This window comes from Myotis brandtii, unplaced genomic scaffold, assembly GCF_000412655.1.
Source record: "Myotis brandtii unplaced genomic scaffold, ASM41265v1 scaffold731, whole genome shotgun sequence".
NCBI classification, from domain to species: Eukaryota; Metazoa; Chordata; class Mammalia; order Chiroptera; family Vespertilionidae; genus Myotis; species Myotis brandtii.
Genome location: NW_005370895.1, coordinates 508,822 through 527,936, shown reverse-complemented (window position 1 = coordinate 527,936; position 19,115 = coordinate 508,822). Strand labels below are relative to the sequence as shown.

The 19,115-nt window shown below is 51.8% G+C and overlaps 1 protein-coding gene across 1 annotated transcript in view; it reads left to right on the top strand.

The window, feature by feature from the left end:
* Window positions 1-19,115, top strand: part of LOC102248016 (integrin alpha-9) — a 133,213-nt gene that overhangs the window by 100,863 nt on the left and 13,235 nt on the right. Inside the window, exons 10-12 of the mRNA XM_005882670.1 lie at window positions 409-528; window positions 5,384-5,485; window positions 16,569-16,688. Of these exons, the coding sequence (XP_005882732.1) occupies window positions 409-528; window positions 5,384-5,485; window positions 16,569-16,688 (342 nt within the window). The remainder of the gene's footprint in view (window positions 1-408; window positions 529-5,383; window positions 5,486-16,568; window positions 16,689-19,115) is intronic.

The following is a 19,115-nucleotide window of genomic DNA, read 5'->3' as shown; positions in this document are numbered from 1 at the left end:
CATGGGCATGGAAGTATATTTGCCACTGCACAGGCAGATATTCCATAATGTAGGAAATACATCTTGTGTTCAGTTCTCATAAGGAAAATGCTTTTGGAATATATAAATGTGTTTGTTTTTAAAAACAATTATTTCTTTCTCGCAAAATCCAATTTTTTTAGTAACCAGGGAGCTGCTTTCTCCCAGTTGCTTGACTTGAAGGCCTGTTCTGGTGCCCACTGGGCAGGAAATCCCTCCATTGCCCTCTGGTGGCAAGAAGGAGCGATCGCATCTTCCCCTGCGGTTCCTCTGCCTGGAGTGGTCTTGGTCACCGGGATAGAAGCACGTGGAGCCTTCTGCTCCACAAACTGCCGGGCATCTGTCTTTGCTCTTACTCCCATTGGTCAGTCCTCTGCTTTTCCTTCTCAGGACTGTGAAAAACCAGGAATCACTTGCCTAACAATGCACTGTAACCTGAGTGCCCTTGCTAGAGAAGAAAGTCGTGCTATCGACATCTACATGCTGCTGAACACAGAGATATTGAAGAAGGTAAGTCCTGAGCCACCGCACCCGCGAGGGTCACTGAAAAGCATCCGGATGGGTTTCTCCTGAAACGCTGCCTGCCCCGTCTACAGCGTTCTTGGCCGGTGCCCGTGGGAATTCTGCCGGAGGGCGCCAGGGGAAAACACGGGGCTCGCTATTCAAAGTGTGGACCAAGGATCTGCAACAGCACCTCCCCTGGCAGCTGGTTAGCCATGCAGAATCTTGGGCTGCACCCCACACCTGCTGAGTCAGCACCTTCATTTTGACAAGCTTCTTGGTTCGCACATTTTTCTCTGGCTGTCACTTGTGTCTGAATCACCTGGAGACCTCGTTAAAATGCAGATTCCTGGGGGTGGAGCCTCAGATGCTGTAGTTCCAACAAGTTCCCTGGTGATGCCAATACTGTGGGTCTGGGGACCACATTTTAGACAAGGGTTTGGCAAACTTTCTCTGTAAAGGACCAATCTATATATATAAAAAGCCAGCAACCAGAACACGGGAACGACCAGTCGCTATGACACCCACTGCAACCAGCCAACCAGCCCAATCAAGGGTGCGGCTGGCTGGCCAACCTCCCACAGCCCCTCCCCTCGGCTGGCCCCACCCCTGATAAGCTCCTCCCACACCACCCCAGTCAGCCCCACACACCTCTATTGGCCCACAGCCCCTCCCTCCAGCCAGCTCCGCCCCCAATCAGCCCCCCAATCACAATTGGGGGCCAGGCTGGCTGGCCAACTTCCCATGGCCCCTCTCCCCGGCTGGCCCACCCTCAATCAGCCCCTCCCACCCCGATCGGCCTGTGGCTTCTCCCCCAGCCCCTGATCAGCCCCCATCGGGGGGGGCTGGCCGGACCCCACCTGTGCACGAATTCGTGCACCAGGCCTCTAGTAGTAAATATTTGAGACCTGCAGGGCCATACAGTCTTTGGCTACTGCTCATCTCTGCCATTGTGTCATGAAAGCAGCCATAGGCGGTACTCAATCAAATGGGTGTGGCTGGGGCCCAGTGAAACATCTACAAAAACAGGCAGAGGATGGGGTTTGACCCATGGGTGGTAGTCTGTGAGCCGGGTTTAGATGCCACCTTGTTTCAGAGAAGTCCAACTTTTAAACCTCAAGTCACTTTGCTATTGTGAGTTTATCCAAAATGGTTCATAGCCCGTCCAGTGTGGTTCAGTGATTGAGCGTCGACCTATGTACCATGAGGTCATGGTTCAATTGCATGGGTTGTGGGCGGGATCCCCACTGGGGGGCATGCAGGAGGCAGCCAATCAATGTTTCTCTCTCATCCCTGATGTTACTATCTCTCTTTCCCTCTCCCTTCCTCTCTGAAATCAATACAAATATATAGTTTCTAAGTTCATTAAAAAAATACCTCAGTCAGTGAATCAACGGCCCTTAAAAAATCATACAAATTCACTCTGATTTATTTTGACAGAAGAGCTGCTGAGTCCGAAAGGCCACATCCAACAAGATGCTTTAAAAATAATCACATGCGAAGATAACACTAAATATGCATGTTAACCACAGAGAGTCTATTTATTTTCCTTTGGAAAAACTAAACGTGTCAGTCGGCGTAAGCCCGTCCGTGTGCGAATGAACGTCCTTAGGAAAGTCATTCCAGGGGTATTTTCTCACTTAGGCATGGCAGTCCCACGCTGACCCGAGAAGTCACGGGCCCTGGGGAATCAGGATGTTTCCCCACATCCTGTGTGGAGCCGGGCAGCCCTCACACACCCAGGGAGAGCCACCCACAGTCCCACTTGCTCTGGTTTCCTCGGGAGGGAAACGGGTTTGGGGCACATTGGGGTCACACAGTAGAGCTTCCCTGTTGCCCCTGTCCCCTGAAAAGGGGCAGAGTTGCGAGAGGCCCGGGCATGAGTTAGAGCACCCCTGGCATCGCGTGATCCCAGAAGGGGGTCTGGAAGCCCCGCATCACTGCAGGTGCCTCCCTGGCCTGGGGCCCCAGGTCAGGTGACAGACTATGACGGTAGAGACATGTGCCCAGCCTGTCTGTGTTCCTGACAAATGGGCCTGGTGACCGTTTTATCCCCCACTGTCGACCGAGCCCTGGTGTTGGCACTGGTGGCGGGAAACCACTCTGATCCCCCCTTCACCCTGAACCCAGGCAGCTGCCCCTTGCACTTCGGTCATTTGTCCTTAACCTACGGGCCAGGCCTCCAGCCTTCCTTGTGCCCAGCTCTGCGGCCTGACCCTGTGCATCTCCCTCTCTCTCCGGGATCCATGGACACCCTTTGCCAAGCAACATGTCCCACTGACTCTGTCCCCCAGAGTCACCCGGTCCAGTCTGCGCCCTAAGAGCAGAAAGCCAGCGGGTGGCTTCTGCGGGTGTTGGAGGGTCATCCTCCCTGCAGATGCTTTTTCAGCAGCAATTCCAGGCCTAGAAGGAGGCTGACCTGGAGGCCAGATGGGGCCCAGCTGCTCCAGGTGCTTGAAATGCGGTGTCGGGGCCACAGCCCGCCCCCCTTGGGAGAGGAACGGGAGTGGCTCCAGGAGCCCCCCACTCCCTGAGGATGTGGGGTGGCGCCAGCCCTGTGGTTTGCCTGGGCCTCCAGTGTGTTTATTTTCCTTTGACCTCAAGGTCTGGCCCCAGACAAGGGAATTTGAGGTTTTATTGTTTTGACCTTAAGTTTCCATGTGAAATGTGGGATCTGATTTTTTTTAATTACCAGAGGACTTAGATTCCTTTGAAAGGGTTCTTCTCCCGCAGCCACCAAGGCCTGTGCTGGGGCAGCTTCCTCACAGCTCAGCCTCTAACCCGACAGTGAGCCTCCTTATTACAATTATTATTATGGTCATGGTTAGTACCTGAGATGATGGTGATAATTATTATTATCCCAGATTGAAAATGTGATCTGGCCCTTTCGTAAGCCATATTTTGCCAACCCCTGTCTTTTTCCAAATTCCTTCTCCATCCCTGCCTGGGAGCTGTGTTCTGCTTTTCTGGGTCAGAGCCCACCCGGGCCCCTCTCTCTTCGGACCACAGCCTAACATATTAGCCCAATGCTTCCTGCTTCCTCATGTCTTTCCATGTTTAATGGCTTTGAACCCAAAACATCTTCATTTAGGAGCAAACAAAGAGTTAAAAGTAACTCCTGGGAAGGGTTGGAGGGTTGTGGTCAGGGCATTATCCTGACACATAAACCCCCACATTTATAAAACTGTTAAAAGTGGTGGAAGGTTATTTGCATACAAAAGTACTCACTGCTTCATGTGAGCAAACTTGGGCAGTACCTTTGAGTGACAAGCTTCCCAGAGCATTTAAAATACGTTTTATTGCTGCCCTAGCTGGTTTGGCTCAGTGGATAGAACATTGGCCTGCAGACGGAAGGGTTGCGGGTTTGATTCTGGTCAAGGGCATGTACCTCGGTTGCAGGCTCCATCCCCCGGCCCTGGTCAGGGGCGTGTGGGATGCAACCGACCAATGTGTCTCTCTCACATTAATGTTTCTCTCTCTGTCTCTTCCCTGCCCTTCCACTCTCTGTAAAAATCAATGGAAAAATATCCTCAGATGAGGATTAACTATATACATATGTATGTATGTATGTATGTATGTATGTATGTATGTATACTAGAGGCCCAGTACATGAAATTCGTGCACGGATAGGGTCCGTGTGCCTGGCTGACGATCAGGGCCAATCAGGGCCTTCCTTCATTCTGCGCTACCCCCTGGTGGTCAGTGCAGGTCATAGCGAGTGGTCGAACTCCTGGTAGGTGGAACTCCCAAGGGAGCAATTTGCATATTAGCCTTTTATTATATAGGATATATGTTTTATTGTTTTTTAAAAAACAACAACACAATAATCCATGCATTATTCCCAGGTCAAGTACGCATGCCATGTGTCCTCCCAGGAAGGTCTCTGTGGTTTCTTTGTTGGAGCTGAGCAAAGGGCCCCCTCGGAACTGCCTCCTGTAGAGAGTTCTGCACTTTTGTTCCGGACAGTGGGTTTCACCAGCAGTGGGGCAGAGCTGGCACGTGTTACGTGTCTCCTTGAGTGGCAGGCAAGCTGAGCAGATGTGGGTGGGTGCACTACATGACCCCTTGATGGCAGAGCCCCAGCCACGCCCGCAGGGGGATGCTGAGTGTTCTGGGTGCCTGCCCTCTGTTTCCACGGCTGAAGCCAGGCTGCCTCTCCGCTCCACAGCTCATCCGTCCACTGGCCCGAGGTTCTGGCCCTTTCTTAAGCCATATTTTGCCAACCTCTGTCGTTTTCCAAATTCCTTCTCCATCCCTGCCTGGGAGCCGTGTTCTGCTTTTCTGGGTCAGAGCCCACCCGGGCCCCTCTCTCTTCGGACCACAGCCTAACATATTAGCCCAATGCTTCCTGCTTCCTCATGTCTTTCCATGTTTAATGGCTTTGAACCCAAAACATCTTCATTTAGGAGCAAACAAAGAGTTAAAAGTAACTCCTGGGAAGGGTTGGAGGGTTGTGGTCAGGGCAGGAAGATGCTTGTGAATGTAAATCAGATGCCTGCTGTGGAATGCCAGGCCGGGTTTGTTTTACACAATTTCAGCTGCATTTATTCTCTGCTCTTTGTGACTACGTCCATATCAATACCCAAATGCCTGGCTCTCTGCGCTCGGGAACCACAGCACACAAGCTAGCAATGTGCTGGTGGTTGGCAGACTCCTTCGTTTTTCCTCATCCTCTGGGATATGAAAGAATTCTCCAGGGAGCCTGGAGGCCTCTGCCTCGGGGGGTGCCTGGGATGGGGAGGTATCTGATTCAGGGATACAGTTTTTGTCCGGTCCGCAGGGAATCTTGGCATTTCGGTTCTGCCTGGTCCCCAGCCACGGTCACTGGAAGATCTGACGGTGAGTTGTGCTGTTCCCTCTGCAGGACAGTTCGTCTGTCATCCAGTTCATGACCCGGGCCAAGGTGAAAGTGGACCCTGCCCTGAGGGTGGTGGAGATCGCCACCGGGAACCCAGAGGAGATGGTGGTGAGTCAGCCCCTCCTTCCCCCCCAGCACCCCCACCCGCTGGGACCGCCCTCCTCGGAGGGTGAGGGAATCTGGGTGGCTTGGTGCTGGAATTTGAGGGTAAACATGGTCTCGGAGCCAAGAGGCTGGCTTTGTGGTAGGCCCAGGACCATGCCTGCCTCGGCTCCCGGCCCCCGGGGAGGACTTTGCGGCCTGCTCTTGTCGGGATCGCATTGTTCTTTAGGAATCCATCCTGAAGTGAAGGCTCCCTGCTGTGACCTGCCAAAGGAAAGAGTCTGGAAGGACCCGTGACAGGGCTTGGGTTTCCACGCTGAAGCCAAGGCTATTTTTATCCTCCGCAGACCTTTCCCTGCAACCTCAGCTGCCTCCCCCATGAATTTGCTCCATGGATAAGCCCTGGAGGAAAACAAGTCGTCCGAGTAACTCAGAGAGGACGCATCCAAATCGCCAAGCCTAGAGCCTTCTCTCTCATTCCCACCTCCCCCTGGTTCTCCGTAAAAGGCAGTTGGCTCGCAGGCCACCAGGACGCTGGGTAGGGGAGAGGCTGGAGGAGAAGCGTGGCCTTGGCTTTTTGCTGCCTTTTCCTGGGCGGGGAGGGGAGGCTCACCCTTTGACACCCACACTCAGCTCCCAGGCACCTGGGAAGGGGAGACAGCAGCCTGAGAACTGGTTTTGCACCTTTTTGCATCTCCTTCCCTGGAATGTGCCTTGTCTCAAGGGAGACTTGACCCTCTGACCCTCTCTTGGAAGAGTCAGTGCTGCTGGGACAAATGTACAGAAGTGGTATGTTCATAAAGATTTTTTATTTAAAAAAACAAAAAAAGGCCCTAGCCAGTTTGGCTCAGTGAATAGAGCATCAGCCTGAGGACTGAAGGGTCCCGGGTTCGATTCCAGTCAAGGGCACGTTCCTCGGTTGCAGGCTCAATCCCCAACCCTGGTCAGGATGCATATGGGAGACAGCCAATCGATGCATCTCTCTCACATCGATGTTTCTCTCTGTCTCCCCCCATCTCTTCCACTCTCTCTCAAAATCAATGGAAAAATATGGTCGGGTGAGATTGTTAACTTATTTTCTGATAACAATGGAGACACCACATGTCTAAATGGTAGGATGGGATTGGGCCAAAGCCCATCCTATAAGACCCTGGTTGGGAAGGGTCCAAGTAGAAATCAGTCTCTAGGGACCTCAGTGACATCTCAGTCCTGCTGCCGGTGGTGGTGAGCGGGAGACAGGCCACCAGCTGGGACAGAAGGACTTCCGCGTGAACCTGTGGATGGTGAGGAAGTCAAAGCTGCCCAGGACCTGGCCGATCTGGGCTCAGCGGGGAAGGCCTGTCAGATGCGCAGCTTTCCTCCTCTCTCCACACTGAGGAACCATCCACGCAGTCGTTTAACTAATAGAAAGCGAATGGGATGGGGTGGGGTCACGCTGGAAGCCTTCACTGCCAACGGCCCTTTTCCTGGCAGGTGCAATCTGTCAGGTTGGCTGGGGCCTTTTGCTCCCTGCCTTTGGGCCACGTCACTGCTAATTCAGACATTTGTCTGGGATGTGAAGGAGAACAGTGACTCACTGCTCATGGTCATAGCGCTGGTTAGAGAGTCTTATAGAACGACATACACGCCCAACACGAGGGCCTTGGAATGTTGTGGTGGGCCACAGTGTTCCCAGCCAAGAGCTCATGGGAGCGCCCTGGCCGGGGAGCTCAGTTGGTTAGAGCATCCTCCAGATATGCCAAGGGTGCAGGTTCGATCCCTGGTCGGGGCACATAAAGAATCAACCAATGAACGCGTAAATAAGTGGAACAACAAATTGATGTTCTCTCTTTCTCTCTCTCTCTCATTTCCTTTCTCTCTCTCTTAAAAAAAATCAATAAAATTTTTGTAAAGAGCCAATGGAAGGAATTAACAGGTTCCCTACAGGTGGAATCCCTTGTGTAGATTTTTTTTTTTAATCTGTCACTGGGAACAGGGCCCTCGATTTTCTGGAACACTGAGCAGTGTGTGGGATGCAGGAAGACATTGCTGAACATCCTATTGTTGGATAGTGAGTCATCTGAACACCCCCAAAACACCACTTCCATTCCTTACTGTTCCGTTGCGAGCGTGGGGGTGATCCTTTCACTATTGAGAGTTCTTTGGAAGAAGCTGTCAATGCAACTGATTTTTTCAGTACTCCCAAGAAAAAAAGTAACACCAGCGTCGCCCACAGTGCCTGCCCCCTTCTCCCGCCTTTCCCAGACTTGGCTTTTTCAATCCAGGAGCTCCGGTGAAGTTCTACCATCTGTTCTCAGCTTTCCTGGCAGGAAAAAGAAAAAATCTTCTCTGAGAAGGAAGGTTTGCCTTTTTAGAACAAACTCGTTCTTTCCTGTGTGATCCTTCCGAATGCCTGGCTCTTTGTCGGTGGTCCCTCTGAGGGGAAATTTCCATAGAGGGCAGCCACCAAATTTCAATCAGGCAAAAATGTCACAGGATTTTAGATTAGGCCCCAAATTGTTATGGCTTTGGAATGAACAGGAAATGTGCCTGCAGCTGGTCTCGAGCCGGGTGGGGGTGAGAAGAGGAAACAATCGTGTGGGTTTTCATTTATCTTTATTGTAGAAAAGTATTATAGATGTCCCCCCTTCTTTTAGATTAGGCCCCAAATTGTTATGGCTTTGGAATGAACAGGAAATGTGGTTGCAGCTGGTCTCGAGCGGGGTGGGGGGGTGAAAAGAGGAAACAATTGTGTGGGTTTTCATTTATCTTTATTGTAGAAAGTATTACAGATGTCCCCCCTTCTTTTCCCATTGACCCCCCACCACCCTGCACCTGCCCCTCCCAGGCCTTCACCACACTATTGTCTGTGTCCAGGGGCTATGCACATATGCAAAGAAGTTTCCCGGTTAACCTCTCTCCACCCACCCTCCACCCACACCTTCCCTCTGAGATTCGTCAGTCTGTTCCACGCTTCTATGTCTCCGGATCTATTTTGTTCAACAGTTTATTTTGTTCATTAGATTCCACATAACAATCAGCTTTTTAATCACCTCAGGTCTACATGGTGGTCAGCTTAGCTAATAGGGAAATCCAGTAACTTCCCTGTGACCTTTTGTGTCTTTTCTTGTTATGCCATGGAATGAGCCACGCGATACAGAGCATGTAGGTCTTGAGGCATTTGCGCTGTTTATTAAGAAACTAGAGGCCCGGTGCACGAAATTCGTGCATGGGGAGGGTGTGTGTCCCTCAGCCCAGCCTGCACCCTCTCCAATCTGGGACCCTTCAAGGGATGTCCGACTGCCCGTTTAGGCCTGATCCACTGGGATCGGGCCTATACAGGAAGTCGGACATCTCTCCCACAATCCAGGTCTGCTGGCGCCCAACTGCTCACCTGCCTGCCTACCTGATTGCTCCTAACCGCTTTTGCCTGCCAGCCTGATCACCCCCTAACCACTCCCCTGCCAGTCTGATCGATACCTAACTGCTCCCCTGCTGGCTCGATTGCCCCTAACTGCCCTCCCCTGGCCTGGTGGTCACCCCAAACTGCCCTCCCCTGCCGGCCTGGTCAACCCTAACTGTCCTCGCCTGGTCCCTCCCAACTGCCCTCCCCTGCTGGCCATCTTGTGTCCACATGGGGGTGGCCATCTTGTGTGTTGGAGTGATGGTCAATTTGCATATTACCTCTTTATTATATAGGATAGATCTGGGTATTAGCATGTGTCTGAGACCAACCACACCAAGCTTACTTGGCTTTGTGTAGACCCAAACCTGAGAGTCCCGGGTGAGACCTGGGGAGCAGCATTAGATGCCAATAATGTGTTGAATTTCCTAGTCAACCCAACCTTCTTCATTTCGGGGAGAGTTGCCAACAACTGAGGTTAGAAACTTCCCCAGGGCGAACCAGGAATCTACAGGCTTCGTTCTGCTACTTCAAGTACCACCCACACTTCTCAAGCCAGATGAGGAGCTTATATGAATTACCTCGCAGGTCCATCTTCTTGATATTTTAAAATGGCAGAATGTACGAGAAACACGTAAACCCACGGGAAAGAGTAAGTCCTTGGCACGTGGAGTTTGTGCATAGGGTGAGGTCTTGGGTGCAAGTAGGCGGCCAGGCCGGCTCTGTCTCATTTGGGCAGAACCAGAGGGATGAGGAGGATACCTGGTGGCTCTCAGAATTGCCAGGGAGGCTGGAGAACCAGAACGGGGGTATAAGAGGAGTCAAAAAACCGGGGGGCCAGGAAGAGCCTGGCCCATGCCCTGGACACAGCCGTCCCTGGGTTCTTGTCCCCAGGGAGAGCCGGTCACTGGCATTTCTGGCTATTGTAGCGTAGCCTCGCCCTGAGACACACAGAGGAGGAGGCCCCAGCACTATACGTGGGGTCAGCACGAGGCTGCTGAAAAGTGACAGCTGTCCTTCCTACGTGCTTCTCCAATACCGAGGGTCGGTATCCGGCCAGCCAGCCCCCGGCTCTTCTTAGGGCTCCCATCTGAGCTAGAGCCCTTGTTCACCGTCTCCACCACTGCATTGGCACTAACCTTGGGGCAAGCTGCATCATCTTGATGCAAAGCCCTTGCCTGGTGTGCCCACCATTCGGGTAGTAGGAGGTCTCATTGCACACAAAGATGGCAAGGACAGGATGGGCCATTTGACAGAATTCTCTCCCGTCACTCTCACGTCATCCCTGTGAACTAGGCATTACTGCTCCCATTTTCTCTTGGGGAAACTGAGGCTTCAGGAGGCGAGGAGACTACCAGCCAGAGGTGCCACAGCATATCAGTGGAAGAGCCAGCCCTGCCCGTTTGCAAGACCCGAGGCTTCTTTGATCCCTCGTCCCTCTGATCCCGCCGTCCCGTCGCCCCGTCGCCCCGCGCCCACACACAGCGAGAGCCATTCTGAGCAGGAGGTCAGCATCACGGTCTTGGGTGGAAGACAGCTGGCCCTTTGTCTCGGGAGCGCCCTTGGCTCTCGTAGCCTCAGAAGCACATCATGTTCAGACTGAGATGCCTGTTGATTCTGGAACTCGTCCCTTTGTGGCCAGGTCCCCACGCAGATGCAACCTACTCATCAAGGGGAGAACTGGGGCTCCTCCAGGGCCCTGGGCAGCTTGAGGTCAAGGAGGGGCACTCTCCTCCTCCCTTTCAAGAGCGGTTCTGAGGATCCGCAGGAGGAAGAGAAATGAAACCTCTCGGCCCAGCGCTTGGCGCGTCGTAAGTGCTCAGCAGATGTGCCCCATTCTTGTCAACAAAGGGATTAGCGCCAGCCCAGCTTATTCCCCTGCAAATTCTAACAGGTCGAGGAATTTCTGGACCCGGGTCCGGGCAGGCATGGGCGAGGTTGACATCTGTTTATCTCAGCGCAGACTTGCAGCGTTGATCTTGCCAGATGCACAGCTTATTTTCTGCTCATTGATGTCATCTCCAGGAGCCTCCTGCCTCCCCCCGGCTGATGGGCTTTCTGGAGGCTGTGATCCGAGAGCAGTTTAAGATATGGTTGGGCCGAGACCGTTTCTCCCAGCCCCCACGCCCCTCCCCTGCACCCCCTCCTTGACTATTAGGTGTCATCAGAAGCAGGTGAAAATGACCTTTCATTGTCCCCCATGCTCTTCTCTTTCCACTTTTTATTTGGCTGCAGAGAGGGTCTTGCTGTTGTAATTGACCTCTAGCCCATTGAACATCCCCTGGTGTGGGTGTGGGGTGGTGGAACTGACGGAACTGACCCCCCAGCTTGGGACAGGCGGGCCCCATTGTGGTCATGCCCTCGGGCCTTATGGAGACCAGAGCATTTCTAGCTGTGAATTAGGCATCGTCCCAATGGTCAGAATGTGGAAGCTTCCAGAAACACAGAAGTGAACCTGTGGTTTAGGTTCACCGCTGCCTCGGCCTGGAACTGGGCTCTTGGTTGTTTCCTGACGCCAGCTTGCCAACTTCAGGTGCCTTAGGCTTTATAGCGGCCGGCAGGGGGCCCAGCGTCTGGGTCTGTCCTCCTCGAAGGCTCTGTTGAAGCAAACCCTCATGCTCCTCGTTTTCTTGTTCTAGGCATTGGCATCCAACACATAAGCCCTCCAGCTTCAGACCACAGCCATGCCAGCATCCATCCCTTCGCTGGTCAGAACCTCTGCCTTCCCCATCTGTCTGCCTCCTACCACCCTCTCAGACCATCAGGACCCCACCCCCTTCATCCTCACTCTCTTTTCTCTTTTTATACCAGATGCATAGCTCTCCCTTGGGGAAACCGCTCGCCCTGCAACCCTCTTACTAGGGCTGTGTGTTCCTTGAGCCCCCACATAAAGTTCTCCTTCTACTCTACATCCGTTTTGCAGCTAGAGGCCTCTCTGCAACCATGTCACTCCCCTGCTGAAAACCCTCCACAGCCTCCCATTTTCTTAAGACGGTGCATATAATTCTTACTGTGGCTGCAGCCTTGCCTAGCTCTCCAGACTCATCTTGAACAACTTCCTTCCTCTGGCTTCTGGTTCAACCTGTTTGCTCCAACCTCACATCTGCTTATCCTCTAACTCTCAACTCAAGCTCTTCAGCACGGAACGCTCTCTGACGGCCGTGCCTAGCTCCGGCTTTTATAACCATGAACCTCTCCCTGGGGCCACTTTCCAGGGTTACACTTTTGCGTGCATGTGTCTATCTGGCCAGTATTGTCTATAAGCAGAAAGCTCCATGAGAGCAAAGACTGCCTGTTTTACTCATCAATGAGTCCCCACAGTCTTGGCAATAGTAGGTGCTCCATGTACATTTGTCAGATGGATGAACGGGCAGGTGGGTGGATGGATGGACCAACAGATGAGTCGGTGGGTGGGCAGGTGGATAAATGGATGGCCAGGACTTCTCCCAAAGACATAACATTTGCAGATGCATCTTTGAAGTAGAGCGAGGAGAAGCACAGAGACTCCAGCTGCCAGCCCCATCTTCTCTTTGCTTGCAGACTGAGTCATATCCGCGCTTCATCTGACGTTCTGGTAGACAACGCTGGCTTCATTCATTTGTGCTTTCATGAGTCATGGAAGGCATGTGTAGGTGACAGGAGAGCATGCATTTGACCCCTTGTTCTCAAAGAACTCACAGTTGCTGGAGTCTGTAGACAGGAAGATACATCATTATCTTTCAGTGAGAAGGACTTAGAAATGGGACTATGGAGTTCTCACTGTGGTTTTACAACTAAGCTTTGTGGAGCCGGGGGTTCCCTTGAGTTGGTTCAGGGGTGGCTGGGGCTGGGGTGAAAGTGGGGTTGGAGGGTGATAGGCTTGGGAGGGGGCTGAGCAGGCAAGGCTCTGGCTGCCTATCTTTACAGCCAGAGAATCCACATTCTTCTGTTTTATACATTGAGATGCTCCAGTAGGGTTTTCTCTGCTAAAAGCGTTGGAAATTGCCATGTTTCCAGAAGCTCCGAGAATGATTAATTCTGCTGAGGGGAGGAGTGGGCAGGCTTCTCGGAAGAGGGGGCACTGGGGCAGAGCCTCTCGTTAATTTTGTTTAACTTGGCTCTAAATGCTCAGTGAGAAACATGTTTAATAGTAAGAAATAGAAACGAAAAAAGCAACCATCATCTCAGAAACCACCTTTTACTTTTAAATGTTTCTACTGTGTGTGTGTGTTGTTTTTTTTGCAAAGCTGAAGTCTTCTATATATTAAATTGATATCCTGATTTTCTTCACTCACCATTAGAACATTTATTATTTCCCTCATGTTACTGTCACATTTTCAAAGAACTTAAAACTTGGTATCAGGCAAAAAGTTGTCCTACCAGGCATCTTGGAGCAAACTCTGTCCCTTTCTCCTGAAGTGTGGTCCTGGCCCAGCAGCCCTGGCCTGCCCGGGGCTTATTGGACATGGAGAGTCCCAGGCCCCCGCCTGCCTGGCTGTTCAGAACCCACCCTGTGATCGGGTTCCCTGTGGTCTCGCACACGTTGAAACTTGAGAACAGCGCTGGTGCCACCGGCCTGTTTGACCTTCTAGGACCCAGCTTCTGTGAAGTTCCTTGTTAACCCACAGAAGAGGATAACTGATAAACGACTTGCGCCAGAAAAGATGAAAGTGATTTCTGTCTGGCTGAAAATATAATACAAAAGGTTATATAAGCTATAATATATACCTCTCGGGAATTAACGAGTTTTGTATCTAGTTTCAGAATTCTTTTGTTTGTTTTTCCGTGACTACACATTTACAGTTGTGCTTATGGAAAATAATACAATAATTAATAAGTAATAATAGGAGAATAAATGCTGGCCCAGCCAGCATGGCTCAGTGGTTGAGCATCAGCCTATCAACCAGGAGGTCACAGTTTGATTCCTGGTCAGGGCACATGCCTGGGTTGCAGGCTCGATCCCCAGTGGGGAGCGTGTAGGAGGCAGCCAGTCGCTGATTATCTCTCATCATGGATGTCTTTCTCTCCCCCCACCCTTCCTTACTGAAATCAATAAAAATACATTTTTAAAAAATAAATTCTGCACATCCGGTGCTCACAACTGTAAACTGACTTTTGCCGCACCCTGTAGTCAGAGCCTTCTTCGAACCGCCTTTCCCAGCCTGCTGATTCCCACAGTAACGAATTAAATGCATCTTTAATTAACATGTATTCGCTATATTTCTATATGAGAGTCATGTTTTACGTTTTTGAGACTCATACTGTGACAGCCAGATTTATCATCGCCATTTTCAGTAGCTCTGTGGGATTCCACTTCATGAGTGATCATGACTGACTTACCTGTTGCCCTGTGGTTGGACATTTAGAATATTTCTACTTCTGCACCAATTTAAATAATTCTGCAGCGGCCCTCTTTGAATAGAAAACTTTTCCTGTTTTGGGTAAATGTTTAAGTGCGGAACTCATGGATCAAAGGGTAGGAACAGCTCTACCGATCTGGATAGACTGTTGTCCCGAGGACTGAAGGGCTGTGGGTTCGATTCCAGTCAAGGGCACGTCCCCAGTTGCAGGCTTGATCCCCATGCAGGAGGCAACCAATCAATGTGTCTCTCTCACATCGATGTTTCTCTCTCTCTGTCTCTCCCCCTCCCTTCCACATCTCTAAAACAACAACAACAACAACAAAAGATAGGAACGTTGGTTAGGTGAGCAGTATTGGAGTTTGTCACACGGGGAACAGAAAGGCATTCAGAGGGATAAAAAGCCAGGTCTCACAGGGGAGATGATGCTCATTGGCCAGAATGTCATGAATACACGAACATCTGGGGAGGGGACCAGCTTGTACCCTGTGCTGTAATACAGATTCAGCATAAAGGGAAGCCGTCGATCTTGTAAACTGAGAAGCAACATGATGAGTCCTGTGTTTTACAAAGACAGCAGCTGTGAGGCCTCTCCCTGGCTCCTGAAACGGTGCTGGTGAGAGAACAGACCTGACCTGGGGCAGCCACTGGGGGTGGGACGAGGGGTGAGAGAGAAAAGATGTCTAGAGACAGGATGCGTCGGTGGTGGAGGCGAGACCTGCTTGTCTTGTCTGTCCCCGGAGCCCAGGCTGCTTTTCTTCCCTTTGGGTTTCCATCTAAGATGGGACTTCTTAGAACCGCAGGATGCTGGGATCTCCACCCACAGAGGAGTTTATCCGAGCCGCAATGGGCGGGAACCGGCCCTGCCAAAGCATCTAGCGCACGTCCAAGAAGCTGACCGGCATCACTAAAAATAATAAAAGATTAAGCACGCATTCCGGGGAAGTGACGGCGCATTCTTGCGGAACTTGCCAGACTAAACTGTAGCGGAAACTCTCCCTGTGTCTGTCTCCACGGAACCAGACCTCCCGGGCGGCTTCGCCCGGATGCGATGTCCCTGAGAAGCCAACAGGGTCACCCAAAGGGCTGCTCCTCGCAGCTGACCCCCTGGGAGCTCACAGCCGGTCTCGGTACTTCATGGTCAACAAGAAGCTCCAGCAGCTTTTACTCCGCGACCGCACGCCGGGATCTTACATAAACGATGTCATGTCCCTTTCAGACCTCAGTCCACAGAGATGGACACAGAGTCGTGTCCTGGTGGCCTCAAGTCACGCTTCTTGGCCAATAGTGTCTCGTGGTTCATCTGGACAGGACACCACGAGAGAGTCTAAATGTGGGAGGTGATTCGGCGCACGGCTTCTTAGGGGCAGGAACCCAAAGGCATGACTCTGACTTTGGGACAGGACTCTGAGGTCGGGCATGGTTCTATCGGAACCAGATAGAAAACAGTGGGCTTAGATGACAAATGTTAGAGCCCATTGCCATCCCGCCACCTCCCACTCCCAGGCACCCCTCCTTCAGCGTGGCCTCGTGCCTGGAAATCATCCTTGGTCAGAGCCCCTACGTGGGTGGCTGGATAAACCAACAGCGTCTTCACGCGGTGAGATGCCGTCCAGCAATGAGAACGAACGGGCCACAACCCGGCTCAATCTCCCAAACATGATGTTGAATTCCAGGTACATCGAGGACAAAAGCAGGGGAAGCTAATCCAGGCTGGTGGAAGCCAGGCTGGTGTTCCCCTCGGTGGGAGATGCGACTGGAAAGGAGGGTGAAGGGGCTCTGGGTGGGGAGCTGGTCACATTCAGAACTTGATCTCGGTACGGGTTCCGCAGATGCGCTTAGCATTGAGTGCGTGGAAACTCCGTGAGCTGTGCACTTGGTTAGGTAAACCTTTCTCTATATTAGATGTCAAGAAATCGTTTTTAAAAATTAAAAAGTAGCCAACCATGCCCGACCTCAAAAAGAATGTCCCTGCCGGCCATGACAATGCTAATAGGAGCCCCCCCCCCCCCCCCCACGAGTCCTGGGTGAGCTCTGCCAGGTGCTGTGCTGGGGGTCTGTCTGCATTACCCTTGGATTCTCTGGGAGGTGCTGTTCTATCCCTGTTTAGCAGATGAGAAAAATGAGGCTCAGAGAGGTCAGGGGCTTTGCCCAAGGTCACACAGCTAGTGAGCATGCGTCGCAAAGAAGCCTCATGTCCGTTCCCAGAGCGCCTGCCATGTTTTGTAGGCAGCTTTTCTTCCATTTGCCTTCAGGTGGGAAGGGGTGGTTTCTGCTCTAGTTCACTCCAAGGCCAGGCTGGGCTCCATCCTGCCAGCACCACTCCCGGCGGGAAGCGCTCTCACTCTTCACTCCCTTTGCCTCCTAGGTGGTGTTCGAGGCCTTGCACAACCTGGAGCCCCGTGGCTACGTCGTGGGCTGGATCATCGCCATCAGTTTGCTGGTGGGGATCCTCATCTTCCTGCTGCTGGCCGTGCTGCTCTGGAAGGTGAGTCTGCGATCGCGGGTCCCCAGAGGTCCCCACCTCTGGGCGCCCGGCCCTCCTGCCTCGCCAGGTGAGAGCCTCTTGGGAGAGGATTCCTGCTGGAGCGTCCTTCACGGGGCAGGTACAGCACACGGGTGGCAGCGTAACTCAAAACAGGTGCCTGGGGAGTAACCTCTGGGACTTGGGTGGTGTACCTTTATTTGGGGTGGCGGGGAGTACAAGGTACAAGAGAAGGAACTACAGAGAGACTCACTGTTTCTGCCCCATGTGGAATAAGAGAGCGATTTCTTGGTAACTGAGATGGGCTACAGGCCCCGAGTCCTGCCAGGGTCGCTGCATCGTAACTTCTCCCACCCCAGGGTGGTGCGTGGGTAGGTGACCCGGGTGTAGACTTGCCCCGCCTCCTTCCCCAGGAGCACCTGCTCATCCTTTGTGACTTACCTCTTGTCACTTCCTCAAGGAGAAAGGGGTGTCCTCGCCCCCAAGTCTAGGATGGTTTCTTTGCCTCACAGTCTGCTCTCAGAGCTGGAGTCCTTACCCTTCAGAGCCTCTGTGTTCATCCACCGCATGTCGGTCATTATCCGATGAAGGTCTGTGTCTCCCACTGGCCAGCCATGTTCCTGGTGGGTGGGGCCCTGTCTGTTCTTGTTTCCATGGTGTCCCGGCTCCTACAGTAGCGCCAGGGACCGGAGCTGGGACTCCCGGACATCAGAGCCCTGCCTTCCCAGATTTCTAGGTTTCAGATGCAGGCGGAAACAGCCTCTTACATTATTACGAGTGGATGCTTTACATTTAAATAATTAGTTTCGTTGGGATTACAAAATAATTTGTATTTAGTGTTCCAACATAATAAGAGGGTGGGGGGGGAAGCAAAGCCCTAGCTGGTTTGGCTCAATGGATAGAGCGTCGGCCTGCGGACTGAAGGGTCCCGAGTTCGATTTGGGCCAAGGGCAAGTGCCTGGGTTATGGGCTCAATCCCCATTAGGGGGCTTGCAAGAGGCAGCCAATCAATGATTCTCTCTCATCATTGATGTTTCCCCCTCTTTCTCTCCCTCTCCCTTCCTCTCTGAAATCAATAAAAATAAATTTTAAAAAAGAGGAAAAAAAATTGTAAAGCACTCAGAGCCCACGTCCCAGAAATAACTATGGTGACACAGTGCTGCCTCTTCCTGGCCCTTTTCTGCAAAATAGACACAGGCCAGGCACTCTCCTGGCATTTGCTCAGTTGAGTAGCATGTTACATGCTTGTTACATTTTCCCAGAACATGCTTGATGTATTTTCAGGTGTAAGACCTCTAAAATGAAAGCATTGGGCTTAATTATTCATCTGGAAAAGTATAATAACTACGCTTTTATCTAAGAAATCTAGAAACACAGAAAAAAAATAGTGTTTTTATTGTACACTGGATGCCCAGTGCACGGGATTCGTGCACTGGTGGGGGGCGTGGCCTGCAGGGATCAGCATGCTGTGGGAGCACCGCTCATCCCAGTCAGCCAAGTGGCGGTCCCACTGTGGGAGCTCACTGACTACCAGGGGGCAGCTCCTGCATTGAGGTCTGCCCCCTAGTGGTCAGTGATTGTCATAGCGACTGGTAAACCGGTCATTCTGGTCATTCTGCCGTTTGGTCGCTGGGCTTTTATTATATAGGATTTTTCAGATTGACAGTTGGACTTAATCGCTGATGGCTTTAAGTTTAGAGATACTTCACCTGAGAAGGTGTCTGAAAGTTGAAGAACAGTATTTTGAGCCCTGGCTGGGTAGCTCAGTTGGCTAGAGCGTCGTCGCAATACACCAAGGTTGCAGGTTCAACCCCCCCGGTCAAGGGCATAATACAAGAGTTAACCAGTGAATGCATAAGTAAGTGGAACAACATATCAATGTTTCTGTCTCTCTTTCTTTCTCTCTGCCCTTTCCCTCCCTTCTTCTTTCTAAAAGTCAAATTTTAAGATAAAAAAATTTTAAAGAAAAGTATATGGAGCATTTTACATGAAAATACATTGTCGGACATCCTTAGTGCTGCCATGGAGGTGGGAGAGGCTCTTGCCACTGCTGCTGCACTCGCCAGCCATTGGCCCGGCTTGTGGCTGAGTGGCGGTCCCACTGTGGGAGCTCACTGACTACCAGGGGGCAGCTCCTGCATTGAGGTCTGCCCCCTAGTGGTCAGTGATTGTCATAGCGACTGGTAAACCGGTCATTCTGGTCATTCTGCCGTTTGGTCGCTGGGCTTTTATTATATAGGATTTTTCAGATTGACAGTTGGACTTAATCGCTGATTGCTTTAAGTTTAGAGATACTTCACTTGAAAAGGTGTCTGGAAGTTGAAAAACAGTATTTTGAGCTCTGGCTGGGTAGCTCAGTTGGTTAGAGCGTCGTCACAATACACCAAGGTTGCAGGTTCAACCCCCCCCCCCCCCCGCCAGGGGCAGAAA